Consider the following 26907-nt stretch of genomic DNA (forward strand, 5'->3'; position numbering starts at 1 on the left):
ACTTTTGTCGGCTTTATTGAAACTTTTGTCGGTTTTACAGAAACTTTTACAGGTGGTTTAACAAACCTCACCACGGTAGCATTAACAGGCAAAGGTCTTGCCTCAGTCGTTCGTCTACGAAAAGAAGCAGGAGCAGAGACAACTCTAGGAGGCTGCAAAGCTATTATAAGTTCCCCCTTTCTCATTTTAGAATACCCTTTTATTTTTTGCTCTTTAGCAATTTCTCGCAATTCTTTCAACGTTTTGTTTTCCATTTTTATTATGGAAAGATTTTTCTTTATACCACTTTCAATTTTTCGCTCTTTGGCGTTAGTTTTTGCTTTTTGCTTTTTAGCATCAGTTTTATCACCCATTTTATTAATGGAAAGAAAATTTTTTTCGATGCATTCAAGTTTTCGCTCTTTAGCAATTAATTCTGGTTTTGAAGAATAGATACTCATTTTTATTATACTAAGATTTTCTTTAAGTCAATTCAATTTTTTTAAATCTTGGCACACTTTCAGCATATTTTCTTCTTCGAAAAGTTTTTACCGTTTTTTAATTCTTTTCGCGGGAGAATTAAAAACTTATGAAACAAGATAATTGGCAAAAATTTCGCTTATTGAGTCGTATACATGTGCTTGACCCATTTCATCAAATCTAATCGTATACTTTCTTCCCCACTCGTCATGTGCAGTAAATTCGCATCCAGCCGCATGAATTTCTTTTTCTTCATCAAACAGATGCGCACGACCCATGGTATCAAATTCAATCACATACTTCCTCTCCATCTTTTTATTTATGCCAAGAATTTTATTTAAGTCAATTTTTTAACATGTTAAAAGTTAAAAAATCAATTTTGCTGCTTTTTACGTTTTTCAAGCTTTTCAGAATTTAAAAATTCAATCTTGATTCCATTATCAACCTTTCCATCTCGACGCTCTAAATATCTCCATCCACGTCCAGTTCCTGCCATCGCTTTGTAAAGAGACTTGTATTCAGTCACCTCACCCGTTTCAATGTTGGTTATTCTCACAGTGATGGGTTTTTTCTTAACAAAACTAAGCCATTCCCATTTTGGATCAACAGGTTTTTTTTCTTTTGGAGGAGGCTTTATTTTTTTTTCTTTTGCTCTTTCCAAAATCTCATCTTTACTGATCAAATTATTTTCAACCGCAAGCATCATCAACGTTATTAAATCATCTGCTGTTTTACTAACGCCGTTTTCATTCAACAAATTTTTCAAATACGATGTTGTATATCTCATTTTATTATAACAAGATTTTTTTTAAGTCAATTCAATTTTTCCTGAAAAGACATCTTAATAAACTTAATAAACAGCAGTCATGTTGGTTCCGTCTGAAACAAATTTAAGCAGTTTGTCAGAGATCACCACTGCAAAAATAACGGTATTTGCAATAGTTGAAGTTCGAAATTTAAGGTTTACCACTAATTCAGCTGTTTCCGACGCCACTCTTTCTTTTTGCTTGCTGATATCCACAAAGAACAACGGATATAATTTTATATATTCAAGCAAGCTTAACCCAGATTGACAAACAAGTTCATTTGTGCCGTAATATTTTTCATCAAAAGAGAACGCATCTGAATAAGCCATGACCACTCTCTTTTCTCCAAAATTCAAGTCGTAATTGTAATTTGGATACTTTATTCCATTAACAGTCACGTAAAAATTGCTAACATCACAATGGTCGAATAGTGATGGATTAACTGTTTGACTGGAATTTCTGTTTGTCTGAAGTCCGAACAAGATAAATCTTGGAATGCTTTTGTCAGTAACTCTTCCAAGCGACCAGGTAAATTCTGTTTGACCGGCTGGAATAAGCTGTCTTTCACATTTGTTTGATTTATAAGCCACTTGAATGGGAATTTTTTGAGCTATTAAATTCATGAAATCAGTCTTTTTCGAAATATCCAATTCAACGCGAGGCATATAAAGTCTGAATTTTTTAAGGTTGATCATTCCTCCACTAACGCTCTCCGCTCTGTAAATCGCATCATCGCATTCTTTCTTTGTAAAGGTGATGGTATGTCTGAACCCATAAACAACTTTGTCATAGGTTTCGCAAAATCCAAAAATGTGCTTCAACGGAATTTTAAACGAAAAAGCTCCAACGGATGTAGTGTCTGCAAACAAATGGTCTCGTCTAACTTTAAATCCTGAATTTTCAACAAGATTTGACGTATCCATATACCACATTTGCTTTAATCCATCAGCAAACTGAAATCCATAAGGATATTTCATCAATCCAAGTATGGTGGTGGCTGGACCTGGATACATCACTCTTTCCACTTGCTCTCCCGACAAGTCATAAGTCACATCATTAAACAAATACATCAAAGCGTTGTTCACCAGTGCAATGTTGTCTTTAGCATCGTAAAAGGTTCCATCGCTCTTTTTCAACACTCCTTCAATAAGAATGTAAGCCTCTGATGGTACTGTTTGAATCGATTGACAGTCTATCTCAAAAGTAATCGTGCCTGAAGAATTTAAATCGAGATTGGTTGGAAGATACTCAAAAAAATCAACTTTTTCAATACCAATATCATACTCTGGGTTCTCAGTAACTCTTAATCGCTCAGTACTTATCATTTTTTTTTTATATAATAAAAAAATTATTTAATTCATTTAAATGTCTCTCATTGCAAGTCATCGCAACAGAATGCTATCTTCATACTATTTTCATGCCCTGTCCCATTTTCACCAGGTCTTGGATTCGAATCGCGTTCTTTTTAGACATTTTCTTAATTTGAATAGATGAACCAGTCTTTAATTTTTCAATGGTCTTTTTACCTTTATCAATAGCTACATCTTTAGCAGCGGAAATGGCTGAAAGGGCTAACTCTGTACCAGCAGATTTTGCAGCTGTAATCGCTTCTTGTCCAATTTTACTTGTAGCAGCATTTTTAAGCAAATTCACTGTTGCTTTTGATACACTTGACGCAGCTGCTCTTTTTATGAAATTTTTAATCATGTCTACAATACCACCTCCACCAACAACGTTCTTTTTCACATATCTTCTTTTGTTCACAATGAGCATTTTTTAAATAAAACACTTTTTTTAAATAATTTTATCAATAGTGCTCATTAACGATTTATATTCCTCTTTATTAATCTCCCCCTGTCTCAACAGCTCATCGCAAATAGCAACAGCCACATTTCTTGACTCTTTATTCCCAGCATGCCATGCAGCAATACTCAATTCAAGCTTTCCCACCAACGCATTAGGATCGCTTGGAAGAATAATGACACCACTACCTTTTTTACCTTTTTCAATACGCATCATTTTTTCCCAAATAGGAGCAATAAGTTGCTGATACTTTGGTCTTCTTGATGATTTCGGTTTATGCGGTTGCGAATCAGATCTTATAGCATCACTGTCCATTAAAATTTTTTCATAATTTTGCAAATCTTCATCGGTATAGCTCTTTGGTATTGTTAATTCAGTCATCAGCTCCCAAAGACCTTTTGTTCCATTATACTTTTCTTCACCGACAATGATATCATTTCCATCTATTTCAACCTCCATTTTTCCAATGTACATTTTATCTCCAACTTTGTTCACTTCGAAAGGTCTTTTCTTTTTTTGATCGACTGACAGGCTTTTGATCATCTTTTCATTGCTTTCAATCAGAGGCTTGTAAAGCTTGCTCAAATCAGCTTGAAAATTAACATCTGAAATGTTGTCGTTGATGCTGTTCTGATAAATTCTCTTTCTTCTGTCATTAATTTGTTTCACAATTTCATCCCTTTTATTCAGGTCTTGTATTTTAAAGAAAAACATCTTTTTAAAATACGTGGAAAAAAAACATAAATTGGTTTTACGATTATGTTGATCCTTTTTAAAATACGTGGAAAAAAAACATAAATTGGTTTTTACGACTACGTTGATCCTTTTTTAAACAAATTGTTAAAAGTTTGAATCGCGTCTTCTCGTCCTTTTTGGATCAAGTTTTCTTTAGTAACTTCATCTATTCCGTTTTTGGCTTTGACTCGTATTTCCACCGTCAAGGATTTAAATTTTTGAAGCTCCCCAAGAATCAATTGAAACTCTGAATCGCTTATTTTTCCGTCTATCAACGCTTTGGAAATGTGCTCGCTGATGGTGTTCAATTTCGACTCAGCCAACACTTTGATCTTCTCATGCTTTTCCGCTTTTAATACCATCTTTTTATTCACTTGACCTCCAACAATCGATAAAAACCCCATGCCAATAGCCACACCTTCACACGCAATCGCTACTGGACTGGCAATAACCGTAGACAAAAGCCCTATTCCAGTCGCACCTAGTGCTATACATAATCCTTGCATCACATTGTCCACATTCGAAATGATTCTAAACACGCGATGGTACTTTTTGCTTAGATGAACTCGCTTTGCTTTTTCACTCTCTATCTCTTTCTGAATCTCGCTTATTTTCTGAAGCCTATAAACATGCCCTCCTTCATCTGCAGGAGCTGATGGAAGAACTGGATAAAGTTTTTCATTCAATATTTCCATTTTTATTAAGCGAAAAAAACTATTTTAAATCAATGTAACTAATCTTACAAAGTTTTTCTCCTTTTTTAACAATCACGTCCTGTTTGCTGTTACTATTCACGTCCATAATAACATCATCTACAGACTCTGAAATAATAACTTCGTTTTTTCTATAATTCAATTGATCAGTAATTTTATTCATTAATGTTATCACTGCAACACCTTTCTCCAAATTCAGCCCAATGGATAAAGCTATCATTGTATGTGAGAGAGCAGCAAATTTAATGTCTTTCTGGGCAAAAATCTCATATTGTTCGTTAACGTTGAAATAAGGTGGATGATCTAACGTTTTCGTAGACACAATAATGTTGTTTGGTCTTCTTTCCTCCAACTCTCTAACCCTCTCTTCCAAAATTTTTAATTGCAAATCCAAACTGTGGACTTCTGCTGAGGTAACATTTCTAAAAAACTTGTGAGGAGCATGCATTTTACATATTAAAAATAAATTTTTAGATCATTTTTGCAAACTTAACAATTCATTATTATCTACCCATGAATTAAACGAGTCTGGATATCCCAACCATTTGACTAACGACTTGCTCTTGGTTTTGCGAATGATTTTTTCAATTCTGAATATGTCTTGATGCGTCTTTTGCATCTCCTGCTCGTAAAAGGTGCCTTGAATTTCTTCACCGTTAGCGTCAGCGATTTTATACGTGGGTGGATTCGTATGCTGAACATTTGACACGGTAAAAACCTCTTCAGTCCATCTCGGTGTATACCCCTTTTCAAAATGAGACTTCTTTTTTACGATCCTCACTTGATCACCTATGGAAAATTTTGGTTTTGCTGGTAATGTTTGATCCTTTCCATACAGATTCCACCATACCCTACCTTTATTCTTTTCATCGCTAGCTTCAACTGGTGTCATTTTGATAGAAGAGTGTTTTGTGTTGTTGTAATTTTTCACCATCTCATCTAATACGTCAATATATTTATTGGTATTGTTGGCTGAAAAATATTTAAACATTCTCTCTTTCATCGTTCTATTCCATCGTTCAACAACAGAACTTTTTTCTTCATTTTCAGTGGAGTATAATTGCACACCTAGAGCTTGTACATGCTTGTTGTAAAACTCTTTTCCTTTATCTACCCAAAATTTGACGCATTTTCTTTCACCAAAAATCTTTTTCAACGATTTTGCCACTTCAAGACCCGTTTTGCTTTTTAACGGAACGATCCATCCATACTTTGAAAACACGTCAATCACCATGAGCAAATATTTTACACCCTTGTTGAATTTTGAAAACGATTGCATGTCCACCAAATCTGCGGCCCATATTTCATCAATGTCGTTTACAATCACCCTTCTTCTTTTAAAATGATGAATCACCGGTTTATGAAGCTCCTCTGCAAGCTGGTCTGTCCATTTCAAATCACTTACACCCAATCCAAATTTAGCTTTGGCTTTGATGATGGGAGCGATGATTTTTCGCTCGCTTATTTCTTTTTGAGTGGGATTGGGAATCGAATTCATTTCTTCAAGCATCATTTGATCAGCCAAATTTCTGCTTTGAACGTCGTTTAAATATTTATATGCCAAATCATGGTGATACGCTGCATTGTCCACTCTATCCACCGGTTTGCTCCACTCTTGATACATATCCGTGGAAGTGAGCCTTTTATCTAAATTGGTACCAGGTCCTGCAAAGTTCATACCTGGAACGTGCATTTCTCCTGGAAACTTTGCCCATGGAAGCTTTATTTTTTTTGAAAAATTGTTGATCGATTCCACCAAGTCTCCTCCATTGATCGCATGCGAAGATGATCCTTTGGGCGTATGCGAAGAAACAAACTTGCATTTTGTTATCCTACAAGAGTTGCAAGTCCCTTTCAACATAGGTCTGTTGTTTTTTGTGATCTCGTTTTTCAAGTGAATGGTTTCAGTCTCTCTTCTACACTTAACGCAGTACATTTTAACATATATAAAAACTTTTTAAATATAAAAAATGGAAGTGATGAAATTGTCGTGTAAAATTGGGAAAACCAAAAGAAACAACAGCAAGCTTTTACCGAGAAGCATTCGAGGAATCATCGTTGGAAAGTCTGGATATGGAAAAACAACGTTGCTGCTCAATCTACTTCTCAGACCGGGATGGCTAGATTACAACCGATTGTATGTCTTTGGAAAATCCCTTTTTCAACCTGAATACAAAATACTCAAAAGATCCTTCGAAAATAAACTTCCTAAAACGGATATTGTTGATTTGTTAACGGATGATGTACAAGACGAAATGGAAAAATTGAATTTAAACCCTGAAGATGTTATTGAGGAAATTTCAAAAAAATATTCCGACAATGATGATATGGAGTGTCAATTCTTTGAAACGGCTGATGATGTGCCTGAACCTGAATCCTTAGACTCGACCAAAAACAATTTGATGATCTTTGACGATTTGCAATTGACCAATCAAAACAAGTGCGAAAAATATTACATCCGAGGAAGACACTCCAACGTTGACTGCTTTTACCTCGCTCAAAACTATTTCGAGATTCCAAGACATACCATCAGAGAAAATGCTAACTTTATTTGTCTCTTTAAACAAGACCAAAAAAGCGTTAATCACATTTATCAGGATCACGTTTCCTGCGATATGAAAATAGAAGAATTTAAAGCCTTTTGCAATCATTGCTGGAATGAACCTCACGGATTTGCCGTCATTGATCTCTCTTCTAAAAAGAACGAGGGAAAGTACCGAAGTGGGTTTGACAATTTTTTATTTTTCTAAAACAATTTAAAAAATAATTTTTATTTAAAAAATGTCAGGTATAATCATCGATGTAGATGGAAAATCAAGTGTTATCACCACTGAATTTTTAGATAAAATCGTTTTTAACGAAGGAAAAAGTTATGAAATGGCTTTTCTCGGTCTTGAGACTTACAACAGCATTCCAAATGTAAACAGTAAAAACAATTCTTTCAAATACAGCATGAACAATGGAGCTAATTGGGAGAACATTATCATTCCATCAGGAAGCTATGACATTAAAGACATCAATGAGTATTTGCAAAAGTCTATTTTTAACACAATAAAAACAGCTCAACGTGGAAGTTATATTATTGCAAATAAAATTAATTACTCTCCAAACAACCTTCAAATTGGAATCAATCTTAATACTTTAAAATCAACCATTAAACTTGGTTTGAATTATTTGATTGACTTTAACGTGGAGAATAGCATCTCTTCAGTTTTAGGGTTTACTAAAAGAAAATTAAATTCCAATTCCGAATACGAGTCGGATCATATCGTTAGAATTTCAAGCATTAACACCATCAGAATCGTTAACAACGTGATCGGATCATCCTATATTAATGGAACCCAATTAAATTGCATTTACTCGTTTTATTCAAATGTTAGTCCAGGCTATAAAATCATCGAGAGACCAATGCATTTGATTTATCTTCCTGTTAAACTGTTTGAAATTTCAACAATGGTTACTCGCATCATTGATCAGAATGGAGATTTGGTTGATTTTCGTGGAGAGGATATTACAATACGATATCATATTCGAGAAGTGAAATAAATAATTTTTAATACATAAAAAATGAGCAATTATCAAAATATCAAAATTAACATCTCGCAGAGCCAATCTGATAAAATTAAAAAAGCTATGCATGATAAAACCGATACTAGCATTAAGCTTCTCATCAAGACTTGAACGGTAAACATGTTCTCGCTATCACTAATTCACAATTGAGCAAAATTAGAAAAGCGTATGAAGCTGGTAAAGGAGTCACTCTTAAATTGAGCAAAAGACAAATTGCATACAACTCGAAAATAGAAGGAGGTTTCATCGGAGCTCTTTTACCGTTACTAGGTATGATAGGCAGCACTCTTGCCACAAAGGTTGTTCCTGCTCTCGCCACTGGATTGTTAGCAGGTGTAGGTTCTTCTGCCGGCTCTGCTATGGTTGATAAAATTGCAGGAAGAGGTCTTTTTTACATGAGCAAAAATGGAAAAGGAATGAAGATAAAAACTTTAGGTGGAGAAGGATTGTTTATCACCCCATGGACTAAAAATGTTCACGGTGATGGACTCTTCATTAAAACTGGAAAAGGTTATCAATCTGTTGGAGCTGGTTTATTACTCGGACCTAACTCACCCTTTAATAGTATACCCTTTTTAGGTGCTATTCTATGAAAATCGCTTGTTAAAAAATTCGGATAAACTTTTTAAGAAATTAAAAAAATGATCGACTTTCAATGGATTGACGTAGAAGGAATTGTTTTACCTAATGAAGCTTTAACTAACTTTCAATTGATAAAGGCTGCTAAACAGTTAAAATTAAAAAACTTTCGAGGCGTGTTTGTCAGGGATGAGTTACCAAAAAAGCCAAGAAAAAAAGAATGTGGTATTGTGAATACAGGAGATTCAAGCACTGGTGGGTTTCATTGGGTGTGCTGGTATAAAGACGGTGACAAAAAATACAGCTTCGACTCTTATGCTCAGCCTCCTCTTGTTGAGCTCATTGATTATTTAAAAAGCCCAGTCTTTTACAACAGCGAGAGAGTACAGTTTGGTAATACGTCTTATTGCGGTCACTTGTGTCTTTACGTCTTGAAAAAATTACAGGAAGGGGATGACTTTCAAGAAGTTATCAATACCTTGTGGTGACTGCTTAATAAATAACAAAGAAAAGCTCGCCACCATGAATGTTTTCAGATCTCATCTTCACGACGTTTACACTGAAGAAATTAACAAGGTCGCACTCAGCGCTAATGACGACAAGAGGATACGAACGAATGATGGCACTCACAGAACATTTGCCATCGGACACTACAAAACAAGGAATTAACATCTTGAAGAACTGGTATATAAATAAAATGATTATTTTTATACTTCTTCTTGATTTTTAAAGACGGCTGTATTGGTTTTGTCATGATATGAAGTGTTCACCATTTTTTATGCATCCTTAAGTATAGGGAATGGGTCAATGCGCCAGAACCCGCTTTTCCTTATATATAATCTTATTATATACCAATTAACAGTATATACTTAAAATAGTCACCAAAAACGATAAACAGTTTATTGCTATAATTACATCCTAGATGAAAGGTTATTATCTATCACTGTGGACCTTTTTTTAAAAAATTATTGTTATTAGGAGAGGTTTTGCTTAGTGATAAATAATTTGTTAAATTTTAAAAGTTTTTAAAATAAATTTCAAATGCAAGTAGTGATGCACATTTAAACCCTAATACTTTGAAGTTACTGTCCAAATAATAATGTAGCCGGCTTAAACAATACTAGAAGATTATTCACTAGGAGAGATTGAAAATTGTTAGTTAAATTAGCAAATTTTATTAAAATTTACCAAATTTTCTTAGGTTGTTTACCCTTAGAACAAAACAACAGAACACTTATCTATGCTTTTCCGATATGAAAGTATGACTCAGCCTCTAAATGTAAAATGGAATGAAAATTAAGTAAAGCTAATATCCAAATTATTCTTTGTTTCTATTAATAATAACAGCAACTCTTAATGAAAATTTAGATAGGAAATTGAATAATTTTTTTAAAAATTTTGGTCATGTACAATACTGCTAAAAAATTTAGCACACATTAGATTTAAGTTTCGTTTTTGTTCTTTTAATTTAATTTTTAGGTGGTAAACTTCTAATGCCTTTTTTATTTATTTTTTATTTACAGATAATTAAAACAAGTCTTATATATAAAAAAAAAATAGAGAAAAAATTACTTTACTTTAATCATCTATTTTTAACTTAAACAGAGAACTCTACTTAAAGCGCTGTAAAAAAGCCGCTCTTAAGTTTAGCACACTTGCATTCCGATTGTCTGTTAACTGCTTTTCACTTTTTGACGTCAAATTATTACTAAAAAGTAAATTTAACTTTCCTTTTTCCATATACAAAACTGAACAAAAGTTTCTAAGATATCCATAGTATATACATTGACACATTTGAAATAAACTTGGTATTTTTCGCCTAAATTTTGTCTATAATTTGACCAATAAAATGGAAAAAAAAAAAATTAGCTCTGAAATAAAACAAAGTGTTGTAGGCAGGCGCGTAGCTCCCCTATAGCAAGAGTAGACACAGCCTAAGGGCCCGTCAAAAAAGGGGCCAAAACGTTGACATTACTCAAAATTCATAAATCGAAATTGAGATGCTGAAATTTGCAATAGAGCTGGCAGTTTGTTTTTTTAAATTTGAATTTTTTTTATCTAAGTAACGTTTGTCATATTTTGCGCTAAAATATTTATAAACTATTGTAGTTCAATGAGAATCTTTAAAGAGTATAGATTTGTGTTTAAGTACTCGTTTTTTATATTTGTGAACTTCTACGTTGTTTATTTAGTCATATGTATGTTAATATACATATATATTTTTTTCTTGTTAATGGGTTTCCCTAGTAAAAGGTGATTGCCTTATTATTTGTGTGCTATTGTGAAAATTATTCTATTTATTGTGATATTGTGAATTACCTTATTAAATAACATTTTTATCCATAAATCTTTTAAACTATAAATACAAGATCATTATTTTGTAGTCATTTAGTTGAGTTTCAACAATTGCTGGTGAAAAGTAGACAGTGCTTTTGAAGATTTAGTGTGTTTTTTAAAATTGTACTTTTTTTTAAAATGGCGAAAGGGTGTTGATCACCTACAAAGCGATGCAAAGCTGTTACATTACGTGGAGAAGGTTATTCGTACAAGGAAATCGTCGAAAAGTTGGGAAATGAAACAACAATATTTGGAGTGAGGAAGGTGTGCGAAAAGTTTAAGGCAACCAATACCTTCAAAAATATGCCAAAAAATCGAAAAATTAAGAAGACAACTGCCAACGATGACAGGATGATAACGAGGCTTGGGCTTAAGAACCGAAGAGCAATTTCAGCTGAAATAAAAATGATTTAAAGGCCGCCGGAGTTTTGGTTAGTTTAAGAAAAATTCGCCGAAGGTTTTTTGAAAATGTTTTAAAAGCAAGAAGACCCAGAAAAAAATCATATTTTAACAAAAAAGAACGAAAGAATTGTTTGATTTGGGCAAAAGAACACAAGGAGGGGACCAAGGAACACTGGGCAAGAGTTATTTGGAATGGTGAAAGCAAAAATTCCATTTCTGGAAGTGATGGAATCAATTATGTGAGAAGAAGGCCCGGTGAAGATCTTTTACCTGAGTGCACATTGGTTCCAATGAGACATCCCATATGTATAATGATGTGGGGATGCATGACCAGAAATAGTGTGGGTCGTATCCACATTGTGGATGGTATTTTAAACGCCAAAAAATACCTAGAAAACAAATTAGAAGCCAAATTACTCCCATCGTTTGATAATTTGTTTGAGTGTAAAACAGAAACCTGTGTGTTCCAGCAGGACAGTGCTACATGCAACACCGCAAAAACTGTCAAAAATTGGTTTAAAGCCAAAAAAATAAACGTTTTGAAGTGGCCTGGAAACAGTCTGGACCTGAATCCGATAAAAAACCTCTGGTCTCGACTGAAAAAACTTGAGAGGAAAGAAAAACCTGAGAACAAGCGACAATTAATAGAGACCATAATCAAGTCCTGATTTCACGTGATCAACACTGAAGATTAGGGCAATTTAGTGGACTCAATGCCTCGTAGGATTGCTGCAGTAATAAAAAATAATGGATATCCAACAAAATATTAATTTTTTTTTTTTATACGCCATTTTTTTAAAAACATGTTTCTTAAGCAGTAAAACGTAAATTTACTATAATTTGCCACTTTGTCATTAAATTGTTACATTTTTATATTAAAATTGTGAATTTTAATAAAAATTTTATTTTTTTTAATCTAAACACATCAAAAAATCATAATCAATATAGAAAACCGCATAAATATGGTTATTTTCTTTTAAAAAACACACCAAAGTGAGGTTTTCATTTATTTTGAAGGGGTGTCCATTCGTATGGCCACCAGTGTACGTATTCAACCGCATCGGTCAAAAGGACCATTTCCCAAAGATTATAATTAACAGAACAGGAGTTTTAGTCAAACTTATTATAATTACACACCAAAATATGGTCCAGTCCCACGTATTTTGCAATGTTATTCCATACTTTTTGATGCTGTCTACTGTGAGTTATGCTGGTTATTTTCAAATCAAAAAAGCCAATGGAAAACTGATGTGAAAGATTGGAAAAATTTATCTACACGTATAAATTTTCATACCTCTTCACAAGCTCATAATAATGCTTGTGCAATATATGAACTATGGAAAACTAATCACACAATTGATGAAACACAGGAGGAACAGTTACGTTATAAAGCATCCTTTTGGAAAATGGCATTAGAGCGTTTAATTCTTATAACGCTTATGCTCGCATACTGTGTTCTTCTCTGTAATAATAAACTACTGAATTTATAATATATTTATTGAATTTACTTTTTTTATAAAATAAATTTACCTTAAGAGGGCCCCTCAGGGATTTTGCCTTTGAGCCCGAAACTTTTAGCTGCGCTACTGATTGTAGGACTACATCTTGGTGGTTTCAAAAGTTCTGAAATAGCTCGAACTCTTAAGTCTATATCACGTTCATGTGTACCTGTGTAAACCCTAAATATTCAGCCAAAGAGATTGCACAAGAAGTGAACTTGGCTCTAAAAAATCATATCTCAAGACAAACTGTTTATAAAAGATTGACTGGTCGAAAACTTTGTTGCTAAGTTGCTGCCAGAAAACCACTGCTTAAACCAACTGATCAATTAAAGTGCATCAAATTTTTTAGAGCTATTTTGAAAATGACTAATTATGAACTATGAAGAATAATATTTAGTGACGAATCCAACTTTATTGTTATTAAACGAAAGAACAGAGTGATTATCCGAAGACACTATAATAAGATGTTTCATAGTCGCTTCATTGTGCCGCGACTACAAGGTGGTGGAGGTTCGGTGGGCATATAGGTTGCATCACTTATGACGGCCCAGGTCTCTGGTACTTATTCAATGGTCATATGGATCAACATAAATATATCGAAACGATTGAAAATCATTTAATTTTGACTAGAGATATCTTTTTTAGCTATGAGTCGGAGTGGCAGTTTCAGCAAGATAACGCTCCTTGTCACAAGGCGAAAACGGTGACTATTTGGTTTCAAGGAAACAATATTAAGGTACTTCAGTGGCCAGCTAGATCACCTGACCTTAATACTATTGAAGATGTATACACTGCACTGGACCGCAACCTCACCAAAGCTCCCGTAACATCAGCTGAACATCTTAGGGAAAGTTTGAAAGAGTCGTTCGACAACTTATCAGCTGGTTATTGCCGTAAACTTTTTAACTCGATCAAAAGAAGATGTGAACTATGCATAAAGAAGAAAGGTGTACATATCCCTTATTGATCTTGCTATTAAAGCAAACTTAAATCCAGTTGTGCTTAACTTATGAGCAGCTTTTTTCGAACTTTTTTTTTATATACAAACTTTGATTAAAGATATTTAGTGATAGACACTTGTTCTTTTTTTTTTTTTTTTCTCTTAATGTAATTAAAAAAGTCAAATAAATGTTTCTTTTTTTTAAAAACCTTGAATTTTTTGTTTTTTACTTTTATTTTATTTTTAAAGAAAAATACGCAACTTTAATCTAATGTGTGCTAAATTTTTGAGCAGTATTGTATTTTTACCTATTTATGCTATAAGTATATGATTTATTAATTTTTTCAACTGAGTCACCCTCAATAAATAGTTGACGAGATTAACAGCGAATAAAGTTTAATTAGTGGTATTATGTTCAGAAAATGATCTTTGATCCAGATAGGTGTCTAGTAAATAATTTAGCTCTACTAATGTGCACTTGATAAGGCACTATCTAACCTTTGAAGATATGTCTTAGAGTTCATGCATTGTAGATTTCTGAGTTCTGAAGACTCTTGCTCTCAAGATAACACAAAATGTATGTATGAACTGGAGTGAGACTGTAATCCATAATAATCTTAACCATCTTTAGGACACAGGCAATAGAGAACGTTTTTAATTGGATAATTTTATTCTGCTAGTAGTGAAGAAATCCAAAAGTTGTTGCTAAGCTAGTTAAAAGTTTGAATGCATATTTAGCTTATCACGTTTGGCAGTTAATGTATGATAAACAGATTTGACAAGTCATTCATGCTGTACTGTCATTCATACTGATTTTTCTTTATAAAGTTTATTCTATCCTATTTTTAAATTATTTTATTATGAGATGTCTACCAAAACTTGGCATGATCACATTTTTTCCTTTAACAAGTCTTTTTGTAATATGTACTTCACTAATGTCCATTTTTGAATATTATAGTTTATTCTTTCTGCTTGAAAACTTTAGGCGAAGCGTGCAAACACTTTTCTGATTTATTCTGATCTTTTTGTTAAGTCATATTAAACCATCGCAAACTTGAGAACTTTTTAGATATGTTTTAAATGTATAAATTTTCTAAGTGCAAGTACACTTTTTATTAATCTTATTTTCTAATAAAATCTTACCATCCTTGTTGAAATATAAGTTCAAATTATAGTTTACATAATATTTTTTTATTTAGAAACCAAAAAATTAATTTTAAAAGTATCGAAGAAGTAATACTTTTGGCGTGTTTTTTTTTTTTTTTAGAGAAAAGCAATCCAAGTTTGTGTAATTAGATATTTGTTGTATAACTTTCCTTCAGCCATTTTTTTATCGAAGTTTTGATAATTATTTACAAAAACTGATAGTACATTTATGATTTAAGGCATTATTAATTGCTGGCCACTACTTTTTCCCATCTATTCTGGAGCAAACGAATCCCTCGTCGAAAGAATACGTCATCATTTGAGGTGATCCGCGAAGCTCTTAGCAACTCTTAGTACACTACATCGTGCTGGTCTCACCAAATACAGATTATAACTTTTGAGCCGCGAATACTGGGTCAGTCTGTCGATGTTGAAGAATAGCCAGGCAAACCTCATGATTTTCTGCCTTTGAGTATATTGTAATGAATCCATGTATAATACCCAGTCATGAAACGGTGCGGAAATCTCTTTTGTTGAATCAAATAAAATTGTTCCGGCTGAATCAAATGAAATTGTTCCACTTCTTGGGTTTGGCACAAGTCTTCCTCGAGTAAAGTTTTCATCTCGTCATCTACAAAAACATAAAAAAACCTTAAAATCGTTGTTCTGAAAGTGTTGAAACTGTTCACACACGTTCTTTCACTAATAGCTGCCAGACCATAATATCGGAGATCATTGAATGAGCCTCAACCGCAGATTTCTTTAAATCGAACGCGTAAAGAATTTGGTTTCTAAACTGACATTTTAAAGCGATTAAAATAAATAAAGCAAGTACAAAATCACTTACGTTTGGAAGTGGTGCATTTTTGACATATATCAGTTGCCAAGTGACACTTTAGACAGTACAGTTCTATTCACCATATATGTCTATCTCCATCTATCGAAAAACGACTGAAACAAAGTCATACACCTAATTTAAAAATATTTTTTCAAAAATGTTTAAGTCTAGCTTAACAAAGCTTCTGCCTGTGTTTGGAAGAACGCCTTCCAAAAGAAACGAATTCCTGAAACTAGTTCTTTTTTTTGAGGAACGAAGCTTAGAGTTTGTAAAATCGAATCCTCTTCGCATATAGCAACAGGTTCATATAAAGCAGGCTTTTTCTCTTTACCAGTGGAAAGCAACTTAATTACAAGTTCTGGTACTGAGGATTTAGAGTTATATTTAAAATCACAGTCAAAAGAGTTAGCTCTGTTATTATTATACAAAGCAGTATTAAAAGTTTTTTTAGAACACAATACAGCTCTTCCGTCGAGGACTCCGATTAAACGGCTATTTTCGACAAGGTCTAATGTGATGACTTAAAAGAGACATATATTGTGTGACTCTCTATTTGAAAAATTACTTTTATTGAAACAAAATAAAGTTGGTGTCTAAAATTTTCTTTGTCTTCATACTTTTTACTTATTTACTAAATTAAATTTTCCTGTAATACTTATACTTCCTAGTTGAAATTAATATATCAATTATGTGTATAAAGTACATGCAGAGGCAGACTAGGCCGGTAGGACACCAGAAATATTAAAAAACTTTTTAAAAGTAATGATAAAATAAAAAATTAAAAAAGCGCCTGCTTAGCGAAACAACAGATCTACTCTTGTTTTGTCATAAATGTGCTGTAAGTAATACCATTTACCAAGTAAGAACAAGTTTAAAAATAAGAACGAGTTCTATTTTTTGAGGAACGTGTAACGAGTTCCATTTTTGATCAAGGAAAGAGGAATCGGAACAAGTTCTTACTTTACGAAACGAACGGGGATGGGATCGAGATCCTTTTAAAAAGGAACTTTCCAAACACTGGCTTCTGCATATGAAGACTATGATGATACGATAGTATTTCAACACAATATTAATTATCGTAAATGTTATAGTTAGTTACTATTAGTTATCGCAACTTTATTTAAGATAATATCGTACTTTTAGTTTAGTAATCGTAACTATATTAAAGATATAATGAAGTTTCAATACGCAGTAATAATTTTGATAGGTGTAATCTTCATTCGGCCTTTACAGACAGATATTGTAAGTGAGTTTATAAACTGCAGCATCAAGTAATAGGTGTAGTGGTTAAAGGCCTCTAGTATGTAGCGATATTTTTGATATGGTGATGGTCATGTAAAAAATATAAATAAAACAACAAGTACAGGTAAGAAAAAATTAACGTGGGTTTCATTAAGATAAAAAATATGGATTAAAATTTATGTTAGGCTCGCTCGCTGATAAAGTTGTTTCTCTTCCAACGCTTGCTAAACGCTGAACATTAGCGTTTCTTGCGTCTTCTACGTTCGAAATGAGCGACTTACTGCACTCTTTTTGGTTTAAGTTATTAATTGTTAAATTTTTATTTTATCAGTTTTTAAAATTATTATACTGTTAGTTTTAGTGAACAAAATGGAGTTTTGCAAGCCCGCTCTAAAAGTATCTTTTGATGGCAGTTGGAAAAAGTAAAACTTTTAAACCTAACTTAGATTATATTATTTTAACTTTTATCGCACATCAATCTGCATTTCTCAAGAATTCATAAATCAAAGTTCAACTTGTTCACAATTTTAAAATGTGCTTAAGTGTCATGCATGCTTGTATTCTATACAATTAGCGCATTTATATTATGTAGCTTTCTCCGTCAACCCTTAAAAGGACGCGGAAAAAAATTTACGATAAGGACGGCTGGGGAATTTAACTACCACAACTCAAAAACTAATTTTTTGCAAATATCTTTGTATTTTTGTTCAAATTATTTTTTATCAAGCATTGACAATAGCTTTTACTTAAGTTTTACAAAAACATTAAAGGTTCTTTGAAGTTCTTTCAAGCCTGTCGATAAGTTTTTAGGAATTACTTTGTTATTTTTTTTTTTCTTATGATACCAGTGTAAGTCATTATTTGTCATAGCAAATGATGTTCAAAATGAATATAAGTTAAAAAATTGTCTTCTGTTTCTTTAACTTCCATTTAAATGATCAATTACTTAAAGTACCACTCTTTTAGCCTGTCAAATGTCTTGCGCTCGATTTATTCGACCAATGTATGGTAGCAGGTTTATACAGTAAGAATATACATATTCGCATAAAACCCATACTTTCATCTGTATTTTCTTAGCATGTTACCAATAACCATCTTAAGTAGTCCTCTAAATGTAACTAGCTGCTCATCAATTGTAAGATATGGACTTGGAGTACAGTTGCATTAAGTACTAAACATTTCTATTATATATTGAAGAGGTGTAAATTTGTTGTTAATACCCCTTTCATTTCAAAACTCTCTCTCTCTAAAATCGAATACATTGTCGCAAATTATTAAATTGATCTTATTGTGTTGAGGCAGAAATTATAAGGATGCCTTATTAGTGCTCCAAAGCTCTTTTATTTGCTTTGGTTTTTAGCATGAAACACTTGAGCTTGTAGAAGCAAGCCAACAAACTTAGAAATCTCAATAGCTGTTATGCCAAACCATTGTTTTAGTTTAATTCTACCACCTTTAGCATTAGTGCAGTTAGCTGCAATTCAAATAATTTCTTATCTTATAAAAAGTTTAAAAACAATACCCACACTCATACCACAGTTTTGATATCCAAACCGTGTTTGTCAATAGGTTTTCGAGTTATTGATATAATATGATAAATGATAAATATAAATATTGAGAGTACGTAGCTGAGCAGCCCTATCACTGGAAATTTGTTCCATAATTCCTCACCATTCTTATTATCATGATTACTTGCTCTTCATCTTCATCAATGTCATCTTAATTAGTAGTGTCTTCTTCATAATCTGAGTCATGAAATCTTGAAGGTATTTCATTTAAAGAAAGAACAATATTATAAGTTTCACTTGCAGCATTGCTTTCTTATTGACACATAATATATAATCAAAAACCAATGTATTTCATTTACAATAAAAAAAATAAATGCTATAAAAATCTATTATTTTGTGTCAGTAATATTAGTGAAATAACAATTATTTACATTTATGACTAAATAAATAATGCATGCATGCTACAAGTTACTCATAAATATCTTTGCTTAGTTTCATGTCATGCCATTGGTATGCTAACTAAAAATGAAGTTTAAAAATATCCCAGCAGTTTTTAATGTAATAAAGTTTGAAATCGTGAAATATATTTTTTAATTTATTAGTTAAAAGATTTTTGCAATTAAAACTTGAATATATGATAGTAAAAGATCTTCTAATGTTGCAGATCAAATATCCACATTATTTGTCTGCAATATGTAAAAAAAAAAACCTTTCTAGGATTGTAAATACCCTACCGTCCTTTAAGAGTTAAAAAGACACTCCCACAAACTGCAAAAATGAACTTTATTTTTTTAGCAACTTTCTCATCCTTTTAATTCAACTAAGCTGCTCATACGAACTGGATAAAGTTGCGAAAAATGTAATATGGGAATATTTTTTACCCCCGTTTGCTTCACTATATACAGAAGATAGTACCGATGGCTTTGTTAAGTTAGCATCTTATGCACCAAAGTACACAGTATGTCAATTTTTTTTCCTTTTTTTCCTTTGCTTATATAAATATTAGCAATAAGCTGATAAGCTTCTAAATAAAAAGCTATTGTTAAAGAGCTAAGCTTAAGATATGAATACTTTCGTAGTTTGAATACAATGTGAAAGCAACTTTAAATGAAGGTGAGAGCATTAAAAGTTAGTAGCTACAACTCATAAAGTTTTTTGCTTCCTATCACCTTAAGCTCATTCATTTAATTAGCTATCTCACAAAACACCTTTTCCTCAGACGACAATTTCATTGCTATAATTTCGCTGTAGAATAGGAAATTTGTGAGAGACCCCACAAGGAACTATTGATAGTTATTTTATAACTACTACTTGCCGGCGTAATTCCATAGTCATTATTGACATTTTTATACGATTTTGGTATATCTTGGTGGATATTCAAAAATTCAATTTTTTCTCAGTTTTTCCGTAAATGCGTCGGTGAATACGGCAAAGTTTAACTTTTTCTTTTTTAGTAGTAATCTTTCTAAAGAAGTCTTTCTTTGAATTCTTTTCACCTACAATAAACAATAAAAAGCATTGAAAAATCAAAAAATAACCTCATTGAATAGAAAAAGAAGAAGAAAAGGGACAGGTGATATCTTCAATAAAAGACGAACGTTAAAAAAGCTGATGATAATCAAAGTTTATTTGAAGAAGACAATTTGCTACAGGTAGATATGTAAGCAGTATCAAATGTTTGCTTAATTCCTGTTTTACAAAAACTGGCTTTTTTAAGGCTAATGGAGTGAATATTCTTCTTTTTTACAAGTTTATATATATATATGTATATATATATATAGACATATATATATATATATATATATATATATATATATATATATATATATATATATATATATATACACATATATATATCTTGATTTCTTATGCAAGCAGATTTGGTTTTAATAACGTTCGTGAAATGGTGAGCAAGAAGTCTTTCTTTTTTTGTTCAATAAATATGTTTGCCTTTAAACAAACTTGTTTTTTCTAATCACTTATTTATTGATGATCTATATCTAAAGTTCTTTGTTTTTTTACCTTTACAAACCTTTCATACTGCTTATATATTTACCTGTCGCAAACTTGTGAATTTGAAACCACGTTATTGGTTTGCTTTTTATAATGTTTCAAATTAATTGATTGAGTCTTAAAGCTGAGTTTTCACTTATACATACTGTTTTTTACTTATTGATTAGTTTTCAATTTATTTCAGTTTACATAACAGCAACCAATAACTTAAAAGTCTAAATGAACAATCTGCATACATATAATTGATATCCTCTCCGTCCTTCCGAAACTAGGTGTTGGAGGTTAATGATCCACAGGTCTCCATTTTTTTAAAAAAGAGGACTTTTTTTATTCAATGAAGGACATGATTAGGAAAGGGTGTCTTTGCAAGCAATAGAAAAAAATTAAAAGGGTCAAATCATTTTTCTACAAGTTATCAACTCAAAACATTATTTTGTTCACTTTTTGAGCTTTGGGTTGAGACTACATTATTTTCTTAGTTTATTGGCAGAGATTTTAAATTCGTCTTTAACTTTTCTAAATTAAGTTGTAAGAAAATAGATTAACATTTTTTGACAATCATTTTGTTATTCTTTGGGTTGATACTAATGAAGTCTCAAAAGTTCCAAAAGAGAGCGGAGATTACTTTTCAAAGAGAGGTCTCATTAAAATTAATGTAAACATAAAAGAAGGTTAAAAAATTTGAATATGAGTTTTTTGATGTGCTCCCTCTCACGTGTTTTTTGAACTGCTGATGAGGCTTTACCGAGTAAGCTGATAATTGACGTGTACAAAATAATTATTTTCTTTACTTTATTTAGTATTGAATTCTAAGTTGCGTAGTTTAGTAAGATTTTTACATTTTTCCATGTTTTTTACTGTGTAAGTAGAAAATTTGAATTTTCTACTTATACAGTAAAAAAACATGGAAAAATGTAAAAAATGTAAAAGTTTTAAAAAACATGGAAAAATGTAAAAAATGTAAAAGTTTTTACTTTACTTTAAATTAAAGTTTATTGTATTCATTCCCTAAATATGCATGATTTACTAATGAGACGTTACCAATGTCGATTTTCGATGGGTACATGCTGTGCTAGTTTCAGTATGTTTTGAGATTAATCTTTAAGAACAAGTTATGACAGGTGTCGATACCAACATTTATCTTTACTTTTTCTGTTAGAAATTTTGAGTTATTTCTTTTTGTTATTGTTCTTTACCACGACTTCTTCCAAAACGTTAATACCTAAATCTTCGATAGCTTAACAGTTTATCTTCAAGTCAGTTAAAATGTAAAATATTGAGTTTTTAACTCACAACGATTTTAAAATTAAATTTATTTGGGATCAAGGTTTATTGATATTAATAAAGTTTTAATTTCCATACACATATCCCAAGATGTCGAGTTTTAAAAATAAAAAAGATTTTTTAGAATCTTTTTAAGGGAATAAACCATTTTTGTTTAGTATAAAAAATCAAAGTTTTTCATCATTTTCAGAAAATAAATATCTTCACAAAAATAATTATGCAGCTTTTTATTTTCTGTAATCACACGAATGTCGATGCTTTTAAATATCTGTCATATTGTACTAGTTTCAGTATGTTTTGAGATTATTCTTTAAGAAAAATTTCTGAAAGCAAGTGTCGATACTAACATTTAACTTTATTTTTCTGTTAGAAATTTTAACTCACTTCTTTTTTTTATTATTCTTTATTACAAAAATTTCTTCCAAAACCTTGATGCCTAAATCTTCAATAGCTTAACAATTTATCATGGAGTTAGTTAAAATGTAAAACATTCCGTTTTTAACACACAATCGCTTTTAAAATTAAAGTTATTTGGGATCAAGGTTTATTGATATTACTAAAATTTTAATTACCATACACACATCACAAGATGTCGAGTTTTTTAGACTCTGTTTAAGGGAATAACTTTTTTAGTTTAGTATAAACAATCAACCTTTTTCATGAGTTTCAGAAAATAAATATCTTCATAAAAATAATTATGCAGCTTTATCTTATCTAAAATCACAAGAAGGTCGACGCCTTTGAATATCCGTCAAAATGCTATTATACGGATAAAAGGCGCGATACGATGTTTAGAACACCCCTTCTTTTCATTTTAAAAATGGTTCAAAAATTTGAACCCAACTGCCCCTCCTCCCCAAGATTGTTTCCTTATAAGAGGGGGGCGGGAGCATAGAGTGAGAATAGGGAAGAGGAGCATTCTTAATTTTACCTACCTACACATATATACGGTTTTTCAACTTTAGTTGAAGATATCCGAAAACTTTACGACCAAGGGCTTTAATCACACCATAATTATTGCTTTAAATGTGACAAACTGTGAAGTAGACGGATCGTTTTTAATAGACATTCCAATGAAGTGGTCTTACCAAAATAGCCAAAACGTAATATGGAGTCAAACAAAAACATATCGGGAAAAGATATTATGTCCAAACAGCAAGTTATCAAAGTTACAAATAAATGAGAATAGCTTGGCAGGTAATCTACTTTTTATTTAGCTATTATTTTTTACTAAGATAGTTATACCATGAGGTTATTATTTATTAGTTTATTTTTTCTTCGGGTTCTGAGAAATACTTTTTCACATCAACGCTGTGTAATGTTGTATTACTATAAAGAGAAAATCCTAGATAGAGTTGAAATTTTTCTACAAATGTTCTTTTATAACAAATGAATAATTTAAAGATAAACTAACATTATTGTTCCAGCCGGAGTCGAATGATATTTATAACTGTTTTACTGCATAGAAAGCAGCGAGTCAATATTAATGAAAAATTTTAAACATTTTCGATTAAGATTTCAAAGATATAATTACTTTTCATTGGTCTAAGAGAGAAAATTTCTTTTTTGTTAGAACCATTTTAGTTTAAATTATTTCAATACATCTTAATTGATTATCTAAAGCAAGTATGCAGAAAAGGTATATACTGCATGTATAAAAAAAGCACACTGTAAAGATGAACCTGAACTATCATTGATCCTTGTAGAGAATAATAAGTATAACATAAAACATTTTAGAATAATTGACCGAAGTTGGTACCTTACTGAGTATGGCGATAATATTCTAAAATCTGAAGCAAAGTAAATTGAAAGTGTTTTGTTGTTTTTGTTTTTTCTTTTTGTTGTAGAAAGTTTTGGCCGAAGTATATACTGGGACCAAAATAGCTCTAATATTTATATTTGCATGAGTCAACATGTCGTTAGCAGGTAAAATATTATATAATTATTAAACAATACCTCCATTTAGTTTTTTTGTAAATGCATACTAAAGTAAGAGCTCAGTTACACAGTTACGCACAAATGTTTTTTTGAACGCATTGAAATGAAGGACTTTAGTTAAGAAATTTCTTTTTTCCCTTGTCTTTTTATCAGAAAGAACGCTGCGTGCTATTACTCGAACAATGACGGCCAATTATGGACAGGTAAATTGTATTTATTAAATAAAACTGGTAAGTATTTATTATCGGAAACTTATTAAAAAAAAGTTTTACAACTTTCTTTATTTCTCGGTTTGAATATAAATTCTCTTACCTTGACATTCTGAGACATTATAAGAAGATTTATGTCAGGTAGCATTTTTGAAAGTAGTAGTAAAAAAAAACATCAAAAAAGAAAAATGCTTTAAAAAAGTATTGCTCTTAAAAAGATTCTTAATAAAATTTATCTGATAAAATTAATTGGTTGATTAGATTATTTTTAGTAACTTCAATTTTATCATTTGGCAACTTTTTCACGATTTTGCAATTTGACTGCCAGGTTGAGATTTTTTTTACAATTTATCAATTATATGCTTTAAAAAACACTATGTTTAGAAAATATCTGAACCAAGCACTAAATATCTACATTTTCTAACTTAAAATGTATAGCTTTTAAATTTTTTCTTCCAAAGTTTTGATAAAGTCAGTTATCTTGGTCAAATTAACCTTCTATAAATGTATTTATAGCATAAATTATATTAACGCTATTTTTTTACTTAAATTAATAAGAAACTGTCAAATCATAGCCAAAAAAAACTTTTTTAGTTGAAAACTAGAAAATGAACTTTTGAGGACATTGATTTTGACCGAAATCACTGTACCCAATTTAAAACCAGACAATTGCTAATTTCGCTAATCAAAACTTATCGAAACTATTAATAATTGGAGAAATGCTGGTAATCAAAATCAAAATAAAAAAGATAACTGTAAGTAGGTTGACTACCATCAATGATGGTAGTCAAAAAAACCTACTTACAATTATCTTTTTTATTTCCATAAAACCATATTATAAAGGTGTTTGTAGCAGAAATGATATTAATCCTATTGTTTGTTTAAATTTACATGACACTTTCATATTACAGCCAAAAATATCCTTTTTATATAGCTTAAGACAAGAAAATAAACTTTTGAATTCTTCTATTAACAAAAATAGCTGTATTCAGTTCCAAAAAAAACACTGCTGAATTCACCTATAAAAACTTACACAACATTTAATTATCAGTAAAACAATAAAGCAAAACAAAAAGTTTATCCACAGCTCCCTGTAATTGAATTGCATGGAGGAAACTATTTAAAGCGGATTTGTTTTACGTAGTCTCCTTAAAATATTGTAAATAATGTTGTAAATATTGTTTGAGTGGTTTTTTAATTAGCGTTTTTGAGGTAATCTGTAGAGTATAAATTGAATGCGAAACTTTTTTAAAGACCTTTTTTGTAATTAGCAAAGAAGATTTAAAATTGCAACGTTGTGTTTTCTGCGAAAAAGCTACAAGCTAACCAGGCGTGATGAAATCATCTTTGAAGTTTTCGGATATCTTCAAAAAATACGATGGTACGACCAATTCCGCGACTTGGTTACAGCGAACAAAAGTGATTGCGAACATGAGTTGACAGTGCTCTTTTCTGCCTTGTTGCAAAGTGATGCCTACGCAGTCTACGATGGAAAGGTTGTCAGACAAGGCGGTGGGGCTGGCGTTTGTTGTTGATTTGCCGGAAGCAGTGCTTTCAAGACTTAGGGCTGCAAAAGAAGCAATTGACGCGATGTTGCCGAAAGTAAGGACTGCTTTTAATTGAAAAAGTAAATATGAATTGAATATAACCGCTGCCACCCACCGAAACGTTGTGAGAACAAAGCCATCTAAATTTGTAATATGCTATAACTGTCGAGCGTTCAATCATACTGCATAGAACTGCGCAGTTCCCAAAAAGAATGTCCGGTGGTTCAAATGCGGAGGGAAAGGACACGTGGCGGTAAAAAGCACAAAACAGTAGGAAAACGAGGAGGAGAGAGAGCGGTATGCGCTAGCTCGCTCTTAAATACCCGTGGATTAAGCGCACTTGAGGTCACTCAAATCAAGATTGATGGAAGAAATGCGAGAGCTATTGTTGAGACTGGCTATTCAACGTCGATTATTTTTCATAAACTGGTTTTGAACGATCAGTTAGAGCGATCAGGCTATGTAAAGATTACAAGATTCGGGGGCGAAGTTCAAAAAAGTGTTAATACGGCAACGGTTTCGCTTGAGGTTGGCAAAGTTTGCGCACGTGATTAGGTTTTCGTGGAGAGTATGGAGCAGATGTAATGCTTGGAATGAGTTTGATACGGTTGCTACGAGGGCTTACTATTCTTCAGATAGGCAGAGCAAGTTTTGGGGGAAATGTGTGCGCTATAATAAAAAAACAAAGAAAAAACACGACTAGAAATCAAGAAACGGGACCACAAAGCAGTGTTCAGTGGAGTGGACTGGACAGTTAAGTGGATATGGAAAAACGGGGAAGATCCGAATTTAGTAATACTGTGAACACAGTAGCTCACTGCGCGGCTCTAGAAGACGTTAAGTAAGAGTATCAGAGCGAATTACGGGAGTGGATAAAGTAAGGATGGTTAATGGAACTTGATGAACATACGATAGGACCGCCAAAGGACCAGCTACCACAAATGACGGTGGTTCATAGAAATAAAAACAAGGTCGGCCGGTGTTAGACTGGAGAGAAACCAAACTGTTAATCAAGCAAGACATTCACAAGTGATTCGGACGTCTGTGCTGAAAAGTTAAGGCATTGGAAGCAAATGGGTAACAACCCAGCAATTATTGACTTGCGAAAAGCATATCGCCAGCTGAAAGCGAATGAGACACTATCAACATATCATACGGTGATGTTTAAGAGCAAAACGGTATTATTTGACGCGTCTTAGCTTTGAACTTGTGGCAACAATGATCATGAAATCAGTAGTGAGAGCCGTCGTTGAACAAGATGATAAAATGAAAAAAGGGACATTGACATATGAAATGGTATTTTTGAAATGTTTTCTAATGTTTACCATGTCAACCA

The 26907-nt window shown here is 32.1% G+C and overlaps 2 protein-coding genes across 12 annotated transcripts in view; both read left to right on the forward strand.

The window, feature by feature from the left end:
- LOC149890529 (uncharacterized) overlaps positions 1 to 26907 on the forward strand; it is a 58996-nt gene that overhangs the window by 27714 nt on the left and 4375 nt on the right. For 5 of the 11 annotated variants that reach the window (XM_090082168.1, XM_090082164.1, XM_090082166.1 and 2 more), the window contains 5 exons: positions 17428 to 17494; positions 19376 to 19538; positions 22843 to 23074; positions 23725 to 23803; positions 23969 to 24018. In XM_090082168.1, the coding sequence (XP_089938294.1) occupies positions 17428 to 17494; positions 19376 to 19538; positions 22843 to 23074; positions 23725 to 23803; positions 23969 to 24018 (591 nt within the window). Of the gene's footprint in view, positions 1 to 11150; positions 12168 to 15231; positions 16430 to 17427; positions 17495 to 19375; positions 19539 to 22842; positions 23075 to 23724; positions 23804 to 23968; positions 24019 to 26907 lie in introns of those variants that run through there. The other 6 variants (XM_090082165.1, XM_090082167.1, XM_090082174.1 and 3 more) reach the window with 4 other exon arrangements.
- On the forward strand, positions 2512 to 8072 carry LOC149890531 (uncharacterized). The gene is made up of 2 exons (XM_090082175.1): positions 2512 to 7237; positions 7359 to 8072. The coding sequence occupies exons 1-2, from the start codon at positions 6487 to 6489 to the stop codon at positions 8060 to 8062; spliced, it is 1455 nt and encodes a 484-aa protein (XP_089938301.1). The 5' UTR covers positions 2512 to 6486; the 3' UTR covers positions 8063 to 8072.

The sequence above is a fragment of the Hydra viridissima genome, unplaced genomic scaffold (genome assembly GCF_058129835.1).
Source record: "Hydra viridissima isolate aposymbiotic clone 2 unplaced genomic scaffold, HvirCarnegie_v1 scaffold_3, whole genome shotgun sequence".
Taxonomy (NCBI): domain Eukaryota; kingdom Metazoa; phylum Cnidaria; class Hydrozoa; order Anthoathecata; family Hydridae; genus Hydra; species Hydra viridissima.

What these genes read in the sequence shown, in the direction of transcription:
- LOC149890531 (XM_090082175.1), top strand. Translation starts at nt 6,487, where the DNA reads ATGGAAGTGATGAAATTGTCGTGTAAAATTGGGAAAACCAAAAGAAAC. An exon ending in GAACGAGGGAAAGTACCGAA is followed by an intron (nt 7,238 to 7,358) that starts GTGGGTTTGACA and finishes CTGAATTTTTAG; the next exon opens with ATAAAATCGTTTTTAACGAA.